At 51.7% G+C, this 17326-nt stretch overlaps 6 protein-coding genes across 6 annotated transcripts; 2 read left to right on the forward strand and 4 right to left on the reverse strand.

Moving 5' to 3' along the window:
• Positions 1-192: 192 nt before the first annotated feature.
• On the forward strand, positions 193-2229 carry LCP9604111_4094 (amidase family protein; the record flags this gene model as incomplete). The annotated part of the gene is made up of 1 exon (XM_039071755.1): positions 193-2229. The coding sequence occupies one exon, from the start codon at positions 193-195 to the stop codon at positions 2227-2229; it is 2037 nt and encodes a 678-aa protein (XP_038930178.1).
• An 86-nt stretch (positions 2230-2315) lies between these two features.
• On the reverse strand, positions 2316-4189 carry LCP9604111_4095 (fungal specific transcription factor domain-containing protein; the record flags this gene model as incomplete). The annotated part of the gene is made up of 3 exons (XM_039071756.1): positions 2316-2711; positions 2790-3200; positions 3254-4189. The coding sequence occupies 3 exons, from the start codon at positions 4187-4189 to the stop codon at positions 2316-2318; spliced, it is 1743 nt and encodes a 580-aa protein (XP_038930179.1).
• A 410-nt stretch (positions 4190-4599) lies between these two features.
• On the reverse strand, positions 4600-5431 carry LCP9604111_4096 (putative DNA repair protein Dds20/Mei5; the record flags this gene model as incomplete). The annotated part of the gene is made up of 2 exons (XM_039071757.1): positions 4600-4692; positions 4754-5431. The coding sequence occupies 2 exons, from the start codon at positions 5429-5431 to the stop codon at positions 4600-4602; spliced, it is 771 nt and encodes a 256-aa protein (XP_038930180.1).
• A 150-nt stretch (positions 5432-5581) lies between these two features.
• Positions 5582-8272, reverse strand: LCP9604111_4097 (ubiquitin ligase complex subunit HRD3; the record flags this gene model as incomplete). The annotated part of the gene is made up of 4 exons (XM_039071758.1): positions 5582-5982; positions 6054-7982; positions 8050-8181; positions 8236-8272. 4 exons carry the CDS (start codon positions 8270-8272, stop codon positions 5582-5584), a joined length of 2499 nt encoding a protein of 832 aa, XP_038930181.1.
• An 877-nt stretch (positions 8273-9149) lies between these two features.
• LCP9604111_4098 (DNA-directed RNA polymerase II subunit RPB1) lies at positions 9150-14603 on the reverse strand (the record flags this gene model as incomplete). Its single annotated transcript, XM_039071759.1, has 4 exons — positions 9150-14012; positions 14075-14145; positions 14217-14373; positions 14475-14603. The coding sequence occupies 4 exons, from the start codon at positions 14601-14603 to the stop codon at positions 9150-9152; spliced, it is 5220 nt and encodes a 1739-aa protein (XP_038930182.1).
• An 831-nt stretch (positions 14604-15434) lies between these two features.
• On the forward strand, positions 15435-17094 carry LCP9604111_4099 (Set1-mediated histone H3-K4 methylation subunit Swd1; the record flags this gene model as incomplete). Its single annotated transcript, XM_039071760.1, has 5 exons — positions 15435-15504; positions 15563-15624; positions 15681-15769; positions 15832-15972; positions 16026-17094. The coding sequence occupies 5 exons, from the start codon at positions 15435-15437 to the stop codon at positions 17092-17094; spliced, it is 1431 nt and encodes a 476-aa protein (XP_038930183.1).
• Between the last annotated feature and the right edge of the window lie 232 nt (positions 17095-17326).

Genomic DNA, 17326 nt, shown 5'->3' on the forward strand with positions numbered 1-17326 from the left:
GCTATCTTTGGTCAGGTCGATCGTTGGAGATAGGAAGATGAGCGGCCAATAGTCCGCATATAAAGTGTGGGGTAAGCGGACTCTTCTCCGCTGTACGGGGTCATATACTTCGTCCTGTCTAGATCACTCGAAGGGATCAGACGAAAAGGAACCATATCACTCGCATTTCAAACTTTCAAAGCACTCCTCGGCATGGCTCACCAATCCCAAGACTTATCGCTCCTGGACGCCAGTATCTCGGAGCTCCAATCCGCACTCTCTTCAGGATTGCTCTCTAGTGTGGGCTTAGTATCACGATACCTACAACGAATCAGCGTCTATGATGCAAGTAATCTAAAGCTTACTGCCATTCCGCTTCTAAACCCAGCCGCCCTCGATGAAGCAGCCGCGTCCGATGCTTGGCGTGCAGCTGGTCTGCCGCTGCGACCGTTGGAGGGTATCCCCTTCCTCGCAAAAGACAGCATTAAAGTGAAGGGGATGACCGTGGCGAGCGGCTCACCTGCATTTGAAACTCTCGTCGCCAACGAAGATGCTGCCTGTATCCAACTCCTCCGCGAGGCTGGCGCCGTGCTTCTCGGCCGGACGAACATGCCCGCCATGGCGTACGGTGGTATGCAACGTGGGTGTTATGGGCGCGCTGAAAGCCCGTATAATACAGCATACCTGGCTGCGGCGTATGCATCCGGTTCATCGAATGGATCGGCAGTCGCGACGACGGCCAACTTTTGTGCTTTTTCTCTAGGCAGCGAGACTGTTTCTTCGGGTCGCTCGCCGGCGTCAAATAATGCCGTTGTTGCATACACGCCTTCGAAAGGCCTTCTTCCTCTCCGTGGTGTCTGGCCACTCTACTTGACTTGTGATGTCCTAGTACCGCACACCAGGACTATGGCAGATATGTTCCACGTCCTAGATGTTCTAGCCGTGTCCGACAAAGCCCCGACGGGGGATTTCTACCAGGAACAAAAACTCATCTCCCTCCCTTCGATCGATACACTCCGACCACAGTCCTTTTCAGGATTGCAAGACGGCACATCCTTGCGCGGGAAGCGGATCGGTGTACCGTCAATGTACATCGGAGGCGATAACTGTTCTCTATCCCCAGCCAGCAGAGTCAACACCCGGCCCTCCATAATCAAGCTATGGAAAAACGCCAGAAAGGCCCTCGAGTCCTGTGGCGCGGAGGTAATCGAAACGGACTTCCCAATTGTGACAACCTACGAGTCAAACGCAGACAAGGGCCAGCTCGTCACCGTCGCAGGACTACCAGAAGGATGGTCCGCGCTGGAGCGGAGCGAGCTCGTCGCACATATCTGGGATGACTTCCTGATCAACAACGGCCAAAAGGGTCTCGATAGTCTTTCTAAGGTCGATCCGACGACGATCTTCCCTCTTGCACCGGGGTCTCTGAAGGGTGCACCCGATGCGGCCAATGCGCTGCGGTGGGACGAGATGGTTCAATACCCGCACCGGAGGCCGGCGTCTGTTTTCGATATCCCCGGTATTCAGCAGGGAATCCAGGCTCTTGAGAATGCGCGCAAGGAGACTTTTGAGGACTGGATGGATGGGCTTGGGCTTGATGCTGTTGTTTTCCCAGCCAATGGCGATATCGGAGCTGCTGATGCGGACTGCGATGAGGCGGCTTCGCTGTTTGCGTGGAGTAATGGCGTCAAGTACTCGAACGGGAACAGGCCTATTCGTCACCTCGGTGTCCCCACTATCTCCGTTCCTATGGGTCTCATGGAAGATACGGGGATGCCGGTGAACCTTACCTTCGCTGGAAAGGCATACGATGATAACAGTCTGCTCAAGTATGGCTTTTCTTTTGAGATGGCGATGAAGGGCCGTGTTAAGCCACCGCTTGTGCCTGCTCTTGACTCTGATCTCATCAAGGGTGGTCAAGATCCTCGGCCATGGGCTTCTCGATCGACCGTTGAGTTGGTAGTGGAGACTCAAGTGAAGAAGATTCAGGACTCCACCGTTGTGGTTCAAATCCAGGGATCAGTGGTACCCAAGGACTCTCAACTGGAGACTATGGAATGCCATATCAACGGTCAAGTGTTCAAGCCGGCCATAGAGGGCGATAGATGGTTTATCATAGCTTCCTACCCTGCATCGGAACGTGATCAACCCTGGAAGAGGTGGTCGAGTCCTGCTTTGACACAGACTATCATAGTCATCACAGCTCATACGAAGGATGGCTCGACAACGGGCAAGTTGATCCTACTATGAAGACTTAGTGTCGTCAAGAAATGTAACTCTTCTTTCCATTACTCCATTATATAGACCTCCTGAAATAAATTACAAAGCGCTCATATTTACGACATCTCTCTATAATCTTCCTCTAAAATGTCCTGATGTATACTCCTCCCATATATCATATCTTCAATCATCCCCAAGACAGCTCGGTGTAGATAACTCTTCCTCAACTGCTCCAAGTGCAATTCAGCCACTTCCAGTGGTATTGCAGCACTAGAATTAGCTTCAAATGTGCCAGAATCCCACATGATCTTCTGTCGTACGAACTCCAGCACTTTCATATATGGCGTTGCGTCGTTCCACCGGTCGACAAAGCCAGCTAGATTGGCTGCACATGTAGCAATGGCCTGCTGGTTGTTCTCTCTGATACGCTGTTGATCCCGAATATCAGTGATTGGGGTTGTCGCCCAGACAATGTAAAGCATCATGATTCCCGCTCGGAATTGGAATACAAGCTAATGATGATTGATGGTTAGTCAAAATCACATCGGGTGTACCTCGATCGGAAGAAAAAGCAGAATTTCGACACATACTGCAGACCAGGTAAAGCACATCACATGTCCTTCTTCTTGCAGCAGCCGGAAATTGAGACAGACCTCCGCTATCGTCGCGAGAATTTCCTCTATTCCGTCCATCTCGATGAGATCGCCTTTCTCTTCTATCAGGATCAAGAGACTGTAAACATACAGCTTTCGCATCCATATAGGATGGAGATAGCCGTGTTGGTCACTGTCTAATTCGTAGTGTGGAATCTCTTGTCGCCATCTATCGAGAGCGGACTTGAATGAGGAGGTATAACCTTTACCATATCTGGCGAGGGGATTTCGGGGTCGGTTCTCCCGCGTTCTTCTGATGCTGGCTTGGATCTTGCGTAGTCGGAACAAGTGTCTTATAGCGGGGTTTGTGCTTAGGGTTGGTTGGAGGGTATCTCCCAGAGTGCACATCTAAGTAGAGAATTAGTGACTGTGAAAAGCTTAGAAAGTTGAAAATAACTCACGTCATCGTCAACAACCCTGTAGGCAGCCGACACTGGTCGGTCCCACCCTGAAACAATGACTTCATTGAGCATGTAGCAAGTAATGAACATGTTCTCAGACAAAACCTCGCTAAATTCGGTCATGGATCCATTGTCGCGGCATATCGATACGTGCTTCCGGATCTCTGTCATGGCAGCTGTACAGAAAGGTAGCACAGAAGAGACGCTCGTTATGATGTCTTCGGAAGAAGGAGAATGCATAGCATAGAGTATCATGAACAGTGAAGCTTGGATTTGCAAGACCATAGACGAATGCCCGACAACATATGGGTAATATCTCATAGCCGAGGTATGATACTCCTTTGACCGAACGGAGTGCGAAGGGTCTCGTTGTAAAACATTGCAAAGGGATGCACCAATAGCATACACCATCTGCAGAAAGAAGGCTTTCCATTCATCCTGCCCTTCCAGGACTGCCTCGGCATGCCATGATTTCCAAGCTGTTTCGTTCAAGAAGGGCCACTCGCGGTGAGTCACGGAGAAAAACACATTTGTATAGAGCTCTTTGAGCCAAGGGGCATCGTCATCAGTCAAAGGATACGAGGGTGCCAGGTCAATCCAGGGGACGTCGAATGTCGTCTCCGGGAATAAAGAGAACGCGTCAGGCGAGAAAGATGATGGATATTTTCGCGGTGATCTTTCGCTGCTGTGTTGCAAGTCTGGCAGAAGCATAAAAGAGCCGTCATTCTCCCCGCTACTATTCTGCTCGGCCATCAGGTAGTCCGAGTCATTGCCTGTATTACTGCGCTTGTGTTCTGGGTCTTCAAAATCCGTCTGGACTCCAGCATCACATGTTTCGACCGTGGTCTCTATAACGCTAGACTCATGATCCAGCTCTGCGACCCGTTGCTCGAGTTGTTTCAAGTATTCCAGCGGGATTGTGATGTTATCTCCCATCTTCCGAGACCGAGCCGGCAAGCATTCAGCGCCCTTGCGACGGCATTCGCCACATGAAGGTTTTGCATGATCACATTTCCGCTTGTGACGGAAACAGCGATCGCATGCTATTTCTCTGTGCTTGAGAGGGCGCGACATGCAGCAATTGTTGGACACATACAGGGAGTGAGAGGGAATGCGGGGAGACTCGCGATAACGGATCCGCGCCGGTACGATATCAGTCCTTTAATAAGTTGCTGCAGAAGGAAGGTCTAGGCGATGATAAGAAATGTTTGGTTCATTATATATCCTGCTTCTGTTAAGTATAACATTGTAAGAGATCTGTCAAGTCAGGTCAACTGGAAATAAAGTCCATGGATAACATTCATATTCGTCCCATACCCGCGCTCACTGTCAGTCGACAGCAACAATCAGATTTTGATCCATCTTTGAGCCTTGGTATCATATCCGATCAACTTAGGATCAACATGTAGACTCTTGAGCATGAACTCCATTGTGAACTCCTGGGTAACAATGTCAGCGCATAGATTCCACCCAAAACCACAGTAATATCACAATACGTACTTGATCCTGGCTCTCCTCATCATCCTTCTTCAATGGCCAGCCAGAAGAATCCTCAGTCCCGTAGTTATCAACGTCTCCCTCGTCCTCATCGACATCCTCCCGCTCACGATTCTCCCCATCAAACTCCTCCCACCGTGTCGCATCACGCTTCGACCGCTCTTTCCAAGCCGCCATCCCTCCCATCCCATCAAACCTTTCCTTGGCACCGACAAATACCTCATCGGCTGCGTCCTGGCTGGCGAGCCGCCATTTGGTGATGAGAGTTGGAATCTCGATGTATCTGGCATTCGTCTCGAGGTTGTGGGCCTGATTTGCTGTTTCAAGTTTGGTGATGAGTGCATCGACCTTTGACTGGATCTCGCGGTGCTGCTTTTGCAGTTCTAGAATCTCTGGGTCGGTGCTTTGGAATGATTGTAAAGGGAATGAGGAAGAGATTCGTACCACGCGCTTGCGCTTAGGGGGTACTAGAGTTGTTGCTAGATCTGGTGAATTTGATGTTGAGTTGGACTTTACAGTGAGGGTAGGAGTCGCTAGAATTTGCGTGTCCTCGAGTGCGACAGGCTTCGATGGCATGTCGTCTATCTTTGTTGGTGCAGGTCTGCGTAGCGGGGACTTGAACGGCTTTGAGAGAGCGGTAGCTGCGTCGATGCGACGACGTTTAATAGACGGCTTGTCCATGATGCATCAATTGGATACAGACCTCGGAATTTCGATGTGTTTAACGAGGAGAAAGAAACATAGAAAAGTTGGAGAAGCCGAGTGAAATGCGGAGATGCGATATTCTTATCGATAAGCAAACAGACTAATTATCTACAATTCTAGAACTCCTCAATGACCAACTCCTCCTGCTACCCATTGCCCAAAGTCAGGTTCACCAGGCTGAGGGAATAATCCACGGTCGTTGGCATTCCCATCTCCATTCGGGGCATTGGCGTTAGCGTTGGCATTGGCGTTCTGGTTCTGTCGGTTGCGCTGCTGCTGCTGACGGTAGTATACCAAAACCAACAGCGCAGCAGCCAGTCCGACAATGAGGAGACCCTCGAGCATTCCCTCGTCGATATCAAGGTCCAGGTCATCATAGTAGCCATCTTCGTGGCCTTCGGATTCCAAGCCACGATATTCATCATCATCACCCCGTTGTAGTTCATAAAGGTCTTCGTAATAGCCATCCTCGTCGTTCTCGATGAAAGCCTTGACCCATTCCTTGAAGGTACGACGGGGCTTCGAGTCTAGTGATAAACGTAAGTAAGAAACTAGAACGCGATTAATTTCACGGGGTAAGAGCGAAGGAGCAGCTTACCTTCCTCCTCATGGATGGGGTTAATGTCTCCGTTAGTGATGCGATTCCAGTATCCTCGAGCCCGGAGTTTGATCAAGCTGAGCTTCACTGGCAGATACGCTTCGGGGCTGAGGTCAAGAGCCAAATCATAATATCGCTTGGCCATGTGGAAATCCTGATCTACTGCCACGCCATTCTCATGCATCCATCCCAAATTCCAGTAGCCCTGGGCACTGTGGTGGGCTTCAGCAGCATTGTGGTAACAGGTCGAGGCCTTGTCGGCATCGATAGGTGTACCAGTACCAGACAGGTAGTAGTCACCCATCTTGACCAAAGAGTCGATGTTGGCTTGCTTCGAAGAGCGGGTCCAATAAATCAAGGCCAGTCGCGCATTGCGCATCAAGGAGGATCGAGCCTTCTCAGCCCATGGAAGGATGGAATTTAGTGAGAGTACGGAGCGATGCTCATCAAGCAGATAAGCCACATTTGCCTGTGCATTCTCATAGCCTTGCTCGGCTGCCATCATTGACGGAATGAGAGCGCCCTCCTTATCACCGGTTTCGTAAGCAGCGTTTGCCTCCACGAAAGCTGAGTGGACGATCTCTGCTTTTTCGGCAACCATTTTATAGTAGGCAGCGGCCACACCACAGTGACGCTGTCTGCCAATACCGAAGTTGGCCATCTCAGCTAGATAATAGTACGCCTCCATCCAGCCCCAGCGGGCGGCAAGCTCGAAGTAACGTGTTGCGGTTGCCACATCTCCTTGGTCCAAGAACAGAGCGCCTAATCGTGATTCTGACGCAGGGGAATCCTGCTCTGCCGCTGCTTTGAAGTAGTGAGATGCCTTGAAGGCATCCTGCGGAACACCATAGCCCTTGAGATACATCAGACCCATCCAATGCTGGCACATCGGGTCCCCGTTCGTAATACCCCTCCGGAACCATGTGAGGGCAGTCGGGAAGTGTTGCTTAACACCCTCTCCGCGAAGGTACATCAGGCCAATATGTCCTGCGGCCTTGGATGCCAGTTTATCAAGCCCTGCAGGGGGGTTTGAGTTGACGGACCCATCCTTGTTCCAATATTTCTTGGTAACAACCTTGAAATGCTTCATAGCCAGTCGGAAATTCCGCGGCAAGCCCCGGGCGCCCTCGAAGTTCATCTTACCGAGGGTGTATGTAGCCTTCAGTTCACCCTTCCGGGACATGAGATCCAAGTATTCTAGTATATCTTCCACGCTGGCCTCAGGAGAGGCATTGGCAGCGTCCCGCGCATTTTGACCCGAGCTCGACACACTGGCTCCTGGACCGTAGACACCACCTTCTTCGTCTGCCCAACGATAAGATTCTCGAACCATAGACCTACCACCCGGAGGGCCTGAGCGGTAGTACTCGACCGCCTTGTCCGCAACCTTCTTGTAGTAATGGATCGCATGGTCACAATCCTTCGGCGTTCCGATACCAGTGTGGTAGCGATACGCAAGTGTCATCTCCGAGCGGATGTTCCCTGTTTCCGCTGCAAACTCGTGGTACATCAGGGCCTTTGCCTGGTCGGGTTCGACCGCACCGCCGATGCCCGTCGCATACATGAACCCGACCATGTTCTGCGCTGTGTTGTTTCCGTCCAACCATGCTAGTTCGTGGTACCAGCGGAAGGCCTCTTTGAAATCGCGGGGATGGGAGAAGTTGCCATAGAAGTTCATCTCTGCTAACAAGAACATAGCATCCGGGTCTCGGTCTTCGTCTGCAGCTGTTCTCAGCTCCTCCACTGCTCCCGTCAGATGTTTGTTTATTTTCTGCTCGGGTTTTTCGGTCGAAGGGCGGTTCAAGAATAGCAGTCGGACCGTTTGACGGCCATAGTATGTGACCGTCCCTAGTAATCCTCTCGACTTGTCGGATTGAAGGACTGGATTCTTTATTGTGCGAAGGGTATTCCAGGCATTCTCGACTCGTTCTATAATCACGATGAAGGCAATCAGTATCAAGCGTCAGGCGATAAGGCACAAGTCGTCTCTACTCACGAGTCATAGGTCGGGGTTCTGCTTCCCCTGCCAGGAACGTGAATTCGTGGTCTGCATCGCGGCCCGTTGCCGCGGACGCTGTTTGGTCAGTAAGCGGCTGACCAGGCCCAGCTGCGCATGTCTGCAATAGCACTGAAAAGGGGTGTCAGTTTCCGATGCGGGCCTGCAGGTGCGGGCAAATCTTACGCAGGGCCGAGAGAAAGTGTGAGAGCGGCGTCCTCATAATGCCTGCAAAATCCTGATGTAGTGTTGGAGTGTGAAGCACATTGCGACTCTCAGAGCAATGAGAATCACAAAAGCGACAGAGCTGGGGATCGTGATATGATGTAGTTGCAGAGTACGGGCCACTTGGCTTGACGGAGCTTCATTTTGCCGAGGGCCAATCACTACATCGTACCTGTGTAGCTTTCTACGTGCATGCATATTTTCTATATGTAAGATGTTATATGTTCCGAGATTCTGCTTGTCTATCTCGTTTAACATGTTCTCCAATTCGTATGTAGCTTTCCTTAGCCTAGACTTTAGACTATCTATAAAAGCGGTGAGAATCTATAAGCTGCCAAAGTAGAGACATCTTGTTCTCTACTGCATACGAATTATAGGGAAAAGATTGGAAATTTCATAAGCATTGTTGGAATCTACTCGTCCCTCTGGAGGGTGTGTACAAACGAAGAGAAGTCAAAATACATCCCCGGTGCGCTTTCCATGCAATAAAAAGGAGTCGGGCAATTCCCCAATGGCAATCAAAGTCCACACCCCTATCTCACAGCATCCATGGACAGTGTCCTCGATTCTGATCGAAGGTTGTGCGGTCTTCGCATTCGCGATGGGGGAATAGTGCGCCGGGAAAACAAAGCAATCTCAGAACGATGGCGGCTGAAACCAAACTGGCACGTGTTGTTGGTTAATTGGTTAAAAAAAAGACTAAAGAGGTACAATGAATGGGAGACAATCCCCGATATCGTGAAAAAAATTATCAAATCATTTCCGAGATTTGTAGCGCGAAAAGATCTTTTTTGTTTAATGGTTGAGCTTCAAGTTGATGATGGTACAGATGTGGAACACGAGCCTGAGACAGGCAAGCCATCTTCGTACCATATTCACTGACGCGGCGACGTTGGGCTGTACGCCGGGGATGTCGGGCTATACGCCGGAGAGGTAGGTGACGTCGGAGAACCAGAGAAATTGGGAGAAGTCGGCGAGTATGACTGGGGGCTCGTAGGAGACCAACCAGGCGAGGTTGGAGTGTACTTGGGAGAAGTGGGAGACGTTGGAGACAGGTGCCGAGCACCACCAATCGCGGGACTAGTAGGACTGTAGCTCGGCGAAGTCGGACTGAACGCCGGGGAGGCCGGACTAAAGCTGGGGGAAGTCGGACTGTAGTTAGGCGACGTCGGCGAGAACCCAGGCGAGGTTGGAGAGTATGAAGGAGAGGTGGGTGACGCTTGGCCGTATGCAGGCGAGGTCGGCGAGTAGATCGGAGACGTGGGTTGGAACGTTGGGCTAGAAGACGAGAACCCAGGAGAGGTCATCATCATCCGCGGGCTTGTCATGGAGATGCCAGGAGACGTCGGCGAGTAGCTCGAAGACGGAGAGTACATAGGAGACGTCGGGCTAGTATTGAAGGGACTCGTCGGCGAGTAGCTGCTCGGGCTGCGAGGCCCAGGACTGAACGCACTGAAGGTACTGGAGCTAGCCTGGTACTCGGTGAGACCTCCAGTAGGCTCCTGGCCAATTTGGTGCATAGGCGAGAACGCCGGATCGGGATCGCTACCGGCCATGTACGGGGAGCTGGCCATAGGAGAACCAGTATCGTACTGAGTGGCAGCACCGTCGGAAATGATGGCATCCTTCGCGCCGACCGCACCCATCAGACCATAGCGTGCATTGTTGGACACGACGGTGTTGAGCAAGTTCTGGTCCAGGTAGACGTCGAACTCACCCGTTCCGGCAGGGGCCATCTGTCCAAGGATCAAGTTCTCAGACACACCGCGGCAATCGTCGAGCTCTCCGAAAGCAGCAGCCTCGAGCAGAATCTCAACTGTCTCTTCGAACGAACAACGCATGAGGGCACCATTGTCGGCACGGTTGATACCATGACGGGTAACGGGAGTCAGATAACCACGAACAGTCATGACATCGACCAGCAGAGCCAAGTGACGGTGATTAACGTAAGAACCGTCAAAGGCAAGCACCAGGGTCAATTCGCGAAGCACAGCTGTACGGGCAGCCTCAATACCGAAGACCTCGAAAATCTCAATAAACTGGTTAGAGTAGGTGCGGGAGGCGTCAACGCCCGGAATTGAAAGGACAGCAGCCAAAGACGATCCACTGGTTTCCAAAACCCATTCCTTGCAGAGAGGATCGGACTTGCTGGTGTGGAGTGAACCGTCTTCGATGACTCTGACCTTGCTCTTCTCATTGATGAAAGCACGGTCAACGCCGGGAACACCTCGAAGGGTCAAAGTGTCCAGCAGGTGTTGCTCAAGCTTCTTCAAGGTGACGTCGTACTCAACGTCTTCATCATCGTCCTCCTTGTAGTCTTGGACTTGACGGATACGAATAACCTGCTCGTCTGCGTTGTTATCACTGAAGATGACAGCAATATCACGAGGATAAGCCTGCTTGATTCTGGTAGCAACGTCCTGCACCGTGAGACCCTTGTCAAGAAGAGAGCGACGACTGAGAACAATACGGAGCAACCACCTCGACTGCTGAGATGCGTCGTCGGCATTGTCTTCGGGAATGATGAAGTACGACTCCACCATATCCCTATCGTTCTCAATGACAGTGGACTGAATATCGGGATCATAGTAAATCTCCGTCGACTCGGTCACAGACCGCAGACTAGTATGTTCCACGAGACTTCGAAGGAGTTTGGCGCCCTCCTTATCGTGGGTCTTCATACCCTCTTGGTACACAGTCATAGATGGCGTCTTGATGTTTGTGGCAACGTTGAGAATTTCCTTCAGACGGGGAACACCAAGCGTGACGTTCTTAGATGACACACCAGCAAAGTGGAAAGTGTTCAGTGTCATTTGCGTCGCAGGCTCACCGATAGACTGAGCGGCAAGAACGCCGACCATTTCACCAGGGTTGGCTGCCGCACGAAGGAAACGACTTTCAATGGCACCCAGTACGTGTTGGAATGCTAGCTTGTTAAGCGAATAGTCTGTGACAAGTCGGCGGAAAGCGAGACGACTGCGGAGTTGCGCCTTGAACAGCAAGGTCGCATTGACCTGAGCCTCCTGTGAAATGGGATCGTCACCACGAACGACCACCAAGCGTTCCAGGAGCTGCTGAACTTGGGGAATGACCTCAGCGGGGTGCAAATCACTGATTGTGCCCTCGCGAATACGGAAAGTAGTTCGGGCCATTTCCAGGATACGCTGGATATTAATAGGAAGCTGCATCATCTCCTCGTCCTCTTTGACCACAGACCGCAGGAATTCACGGTCTTTCAGAATGGCCTCCCATTCTTCGTCGAAGTATTTCTGTACCTCGATATCGCCGGCAATTTCGTTGGCTTGCTCTAAGATCTCTGGGCCGAGGGTTCGCTCGGGGTCCATAACATCAACACGGAATCGCTCCCTGAGCTTCGCGTCGGAACACTTGATGTGATCGACACGCTGGTTCTCAATGTGGGCACCGTCGAGACCATCCTCTCCGTAGATGAACTGGATGATATCTCCGAGGGAGTTTCGCACAGTGCCATCATATTTGACCATGACTTCCTCAAGAGCCTTGACCAGCTTACGCTGGATGTAACCGGTTTCGGCAGTCTTGACAGCAGTATCGATCAGACCTTCACGACCAGCCATGGCGTGGAAGAAGAACTCGGTAGGAGTCAAGCCACGGAGGTATGAGTTCTCGACGAATCCACGGGACTCGGGAGAGTAATCGTCCTTGGTGAAGTGAGGAAGTGTACGATACTTGAAGCCGAACGGAATACGCTTGCCTTCCACGGACTGCTGTCCAACAAGGGCAGTCATCTGGGAAATATTAATTGCCGAACCCTTAGAACCAGACCGCGCCATTTGAATAGCGTTGTTCAGATCCTTGAGACTCCTTTCGGTGGCATCACCGGCTTCGTCACGAGCATTGTTAAGAGCACGAGAAACCTTGCTCTCGAATGTCTCACGCACATTCATACCAGGAAGGGCCTCCAAAGTGTTCTCGGTGGCACTAGCCGTAATCTCCTCGACTTCCTGTTTCCTGTTTCGGACGGCCTCCTCGATCTTTTTGATGGTATTTTGATCGGGAATGGTGTCACCGATACCGATACTGAAACCATGGTGCAGCAACCAGTAACCAACGATGGTTTGGGCGCCAGTGAAGAATTTCACACAAGTGTCAGGACCGTACTCGTTGAAAATGGTGTGAATGACACCACCACCACTGGCACCGACCGTCTTCTTCGAAAGCATACCATACATCAGCTGTCCACCGTGAATCAAGAGACCTCCATCATTGAGAGGGCTGAACTTCTCAACTAAAGGCGAGCCGTCTTTGTCAACACGCAGAAGGTTGAGTCCGGAGGGGAAAGCCATGCTAATGATCTGCTTTCCAGTCCAGCGAGGACGAGGCTTGATGATTGCCGGAGGTGGAATCGCACCATCCCAGTCAGGGACCCACAGCATGAGGTTCATAACTTGTTCCTTGGTGAGGAAGGTGTCACGACGGCAGATCTTGTAAATACCGCAGAGGGTATCCTGGACAATACCCATCAGAGGACCGTTACGTTGCGGGGAAACAATATTCTTCGGGACCAAAGCGAGCTCGGCGAGCTCAGCGCGCGCCTCTTCGCCCTGGGGGACGTGCAAATTCATCTCATCACCATCGAAATCAGCGTTGTAGGGACTGGTAACGGACAGGTTCATTCGGAATGTGGAGAAGGGCATAACGCGGACGCGGTGACCCATCATGGATTCCTTGTGCAAAGACGGCTGACGGTTGAACAGAATGTAATCGCCATTGTCAAGATGGCGCTCGACCTTCCAGCCATACAGCAGTTGCTGGGCACCCGCACGCTTAGCGTGACGAAGATCAATGCGCTCACCGTTGTCGCGAACAATATATCGGGCACCAGGGTGCACGTTGGGTCCATTTGCAACCAATCTCTGGAGCTTTTCAATATTGTAGGGGGTAACAACTTCTGGGTAAGTGAGAATACGAGCAGTCGAGTATGGGACACCGACTTCATCCAGTCTCAAGTTGGGGTCACCTGTGATGACGGTACGCGCGGAGAAGTCGACACGCTTTCCCATCAAATTCTGACGCAAACGACCCTCTTTACCCTTCAAACGACTGCGAAGAGCCTTCACCGGACGGTTTCCCTTCTGCATCGCCGTGGGCTGGCCGGCAATGTCATTATCCATGTAAGTGGCGATGTGGTACTGAAGGAGAGATTCGAATTCACGAATGACATGCTCGGGTGCTCCCTCCTGCTCACAGCGTTGAACGTTTTGGTTTGCACGAACGATTTCGGCGAGCTTGTAAGTCAGATCATCCTCACCGCGAGCGCCACTTGTGGTTCCCATCACAACGCTAGGGCGGACGGTCGGGGGAGGAACGGGCAAGACAGTAAGGATCATCCACTCGGGACGAGCGTAGTCATTGCTGAGGCCCATGATGCGGACGTCTTCCACGGAGATGTTTCGGAAGATGTTCAATGCCATGGTAGGCGTAATGACTTTCTTTTCCGGTTGAGCCATCTCATCCTCCATCATAGCCTTGCTAGGCTTCCATGTTCCAACCAAACAGATTCCTTCCTTCCGAACTGTGGGCTGGGCATTACCGCAGCCACCGTGGGAGCGGCCCTTTTGGGGGTCCTTCGAAAATTCGTCATCATCAGCAGGCGCGTCCGCTTCACATACCAGGACATCCTTGGAGAGTCGCCAGATAGAATCAAAGCGTCGCTTGGGATCACGGAAACGGAGGGCTTCTGTAAACTTTGAATCGGCCTGGTATCCATGTTAGCGAAGTGAACCAGTCAAGATTTGCCATCCCAATAGGGATGACTAACCGTGTTGGCCTTGATCTTTCCACAGTTGTGGCAAACTGTCTCCAACAGCTTCTTGATTTTCGTCAAAAAACCTACAGGGGTGCCAAGAGTCAGTATGGGCTGAAAAGACGAAAAGGAGGAAACTGAGAAATCTGTTACGCACCGATATGGAACACCGGGGATGCAAGCTCAATGTGGCCGAAGTGCCCAGGGCATTCTTTCGGGCCCTCTTCGCAAGTCTCGCAGTTGTATTGACGGTCGATTGTACCCAGGCGAGGGTCATTGATGCCCTTGGTCCGAGGCCGTAAACGTTGATCATCCTATGAATACTTAGCAATCAAGTCACCATAGCGCATAGGAGAGGGAAGTCTCGTCGGAAAACAATGCAATCGCCGGTAAGAAAAATGTAGGAGTCACTCACCAGTGTTTCGGGATATTCAATGTGACACACACTCATGCGCTTGATCTCTTCGGGAGCAAAGAGACCAAACTGAATTTCCTTGATGGTGCGCAAAGGCGCCTTGGAATAAGGGAAAAACACGTTCGACATGATGGCGAAGTTGCGGTGACAGAAAAAGTGGATGAAAAAAGGCGGAGATGAACCAGTCACGTAGGCGTGTCGTAAAACCGGTATCAGCGACGAAAGCCGGCTCGTAAATGTCGCAAAAAATGAAGCGAAAGGCTTGCTCGTAAGCTAGAAGTCGAATTTACACGTAGCGACGATGAAAAGAAGGTGGTGTGGAAGCAGCTGGCCGGCTGAGGCCTTGGGCAGCCCTTGCCACGAGGGCGCCGGCGACCTATAGGTCCCGAACGTCACGGAGCAAAAAAGAAGGAGAAAAAGAGCGCTGCAAAGAAGATCGTCTTTACAGTATCTTGAAGAAGTCTCGCGATGAGAATGCGCGATCCTCCTGGATTGTAAAGGCGGTGGGTGGATGGAGTGTCGGGGAGATGAAAGGGTGATGTTCTGAGGTCGCCTCACTGGGATGGGGCTTGAGTTTTCCCTGCACGATGGTTGCCGTCTAAACGGGGCTCACCGCTTTGGCAGAACTCGGGGCACCTTCCCAAAAGGTCGGCAACGGCAGATTGAATGCGCCTTCCACTATGGTGAATGAAAGCGGTGAATGGCCTAGGCATCAATAGTAGGCATCAATGAGGGTGGGTTATAGATGGCTTATTGTCACCGCCCGCATCTTCCAGATTCTATGGCTATCGACACCGGCAGAAGGACCATGCTTATTATCACTACGCCTTTCACCATATTCTGGAGTTCACACTGGATGCTTGAACACCAGTTCTTATCCTGGCCTTTCTGATAGGCTGAGGATTCACCTCGAATTCAAATATTCATCTCAATCTACACGCACCTAGCACACCTAGCGCAATGAATCTTTCACTGGTCGATCCATTTGTCCTGGCGCAGGAATACCCTGATACCTTGACGGAGAAGCTGAGTATGTGCGACTCATACTTCTAGCAATGAACATCACTGACTGAGCCAACATGATATAGGCAGCGGCCATGCGACATGTTTAAGCTTCAACCACAAAGGCGACTACCTTGCCTCCGGACGAGTTCGTGAACCCCAAACCAAAGAATATAGCAACCTGAAGACTAACACATGCTCTAGGTAGATGGCACAGTGGTGATCTTCGATATCGAAACTAATGGCGTGGCGCGCAAGTTGCAAGGCCACACGCGACAGATTCAGTCTCTGAGGTATAATTTCCCCAGATTCGACACCGATCGACCGAAACCCAAAATGCTAACTCCATTCCCAGCTGGTCTCGCGATGGTCGCTACCTCCTCACCTCCTCCCAAGACTGGAAATGTATCCTCTGGGATCTCAAAGACGGCTCACGAGTCCGCACAGTCCGATTTGAAGCGCCAGTATATATCGCCGAATTACACCCATTCAACCAGTACGGCTTCTACAATTCCCGGATATTTCAACAACTAACTCTTTCTGTCTCAGCCTCCTCTTCGTCGCCTCCCTCTTCGAAGACCAGCCAGTACTGGTAGACGTCTCCAGCACAAAACCAATCAAACGAATCCTCCCCTCCGCCCCCCTCCGACCGCAAGCCCCAGACGGCGAAGAACTCGACCCGGCCGTAGCGGCCAAACAAGCAGCGCAAGACGCCAAGCACTCAACATGCGTAACTATCTTCACGGCCTTTGGCAACCACATAATAGCCGGCACCTCAAAAGGCTGGATCAACATAATCGAAACGCAAACCTGCACGACAATCCACTCAATGCGCCTCTGCAACGGGGTCGTAATCCTCCTCCGGCTAGCCAGCAACGGACGCGACCTCCTCGTCAACAGCTCCGACCGAGTAATCCGCACAGTGCTGATGCCAGACCTATCACAACTGGGGATCGACCTGGAACCATCCGCGATAAAACTGCACGTGGAGCACAAGTTCCAAGACGTGGTCAACCGACTCAGCTGGAACCACGTAACATTCTCATCGACAGGCGAGTTCGTCACTGCGACCACATTCATGAACCCAGATATCTACGTGTGGGAACGCAGACACGGGTCGCTAGTCAAGATCCTGGAGGGGCCGCGGGAGGAACTCGGCGTCGTGGAGTGGCACCCGAGTCGACCGATGGTTGTGGCGTGCGGGCTGGAGACCGGGTGCATCTACACGTGGTCGATCGTGTCGCCGCAGAAATGGTCGGCGCTGGCGCCGGATTTCGGTGAGGTCGAGGAGAACGTGGAGTACATGGAGGCGGAGGATGAATTTGACGTTCACCCGGCCGAGCAGGTGCATCAACGACGGCTAGATCAGGAGGATGAAGAGCCGGATGCTATGACGCTTGATTCGGTGGAGGGGGACGCTGATGGCGTTGAGCCGTTTAACCTACCTGTCTTGCTGGATATCGAGGACAGTGATTCCGGAGACGATGTCGTTGCTGTTGGGCCGGGCACTATGCGGCGGAGGACGCCTGGGACTAGCAAGGAGGGTGCCAATGGGGATTCGGAGAAGCCTGCGGCTAATGGGGCTTCGAAGGGTACTACCAGAAGTCGGCGGCGATAGTTCCTTTTTTGTGTTTTACTTTTCTTTTTCCCTTGCCTCCGCTGTTGGGTGGCTGTACTAGCATGGTTCGCATACGGCGGCGTTCATTTCTCAGGGCGGAGATGACTGGGCGTTGGGCTTCTGGTTTTTTTTTTTTTTTTTTTTTTTTTTGGGTTTTTATTTTTTAAATTTATTTTTGCAAATGACCCCATATCGAGGTTATAAAAAGGGATAGTAGCTACTATTTTATAAC

This window comes from Penicillium roqueforti (assembly GCF_015533775.1).
Source record: "Penicillium roqueforti strain LCP96 04111 chromosome Unknown scaffold_07, whole genome shotgun sequence".
Lineage (NCBI taxonomy): Eukaryota > Fungi > Ascomycota > Eurotiomycetes > Eurotiales > Aspergillaceae > Penicillium > Penicillium roqueforti.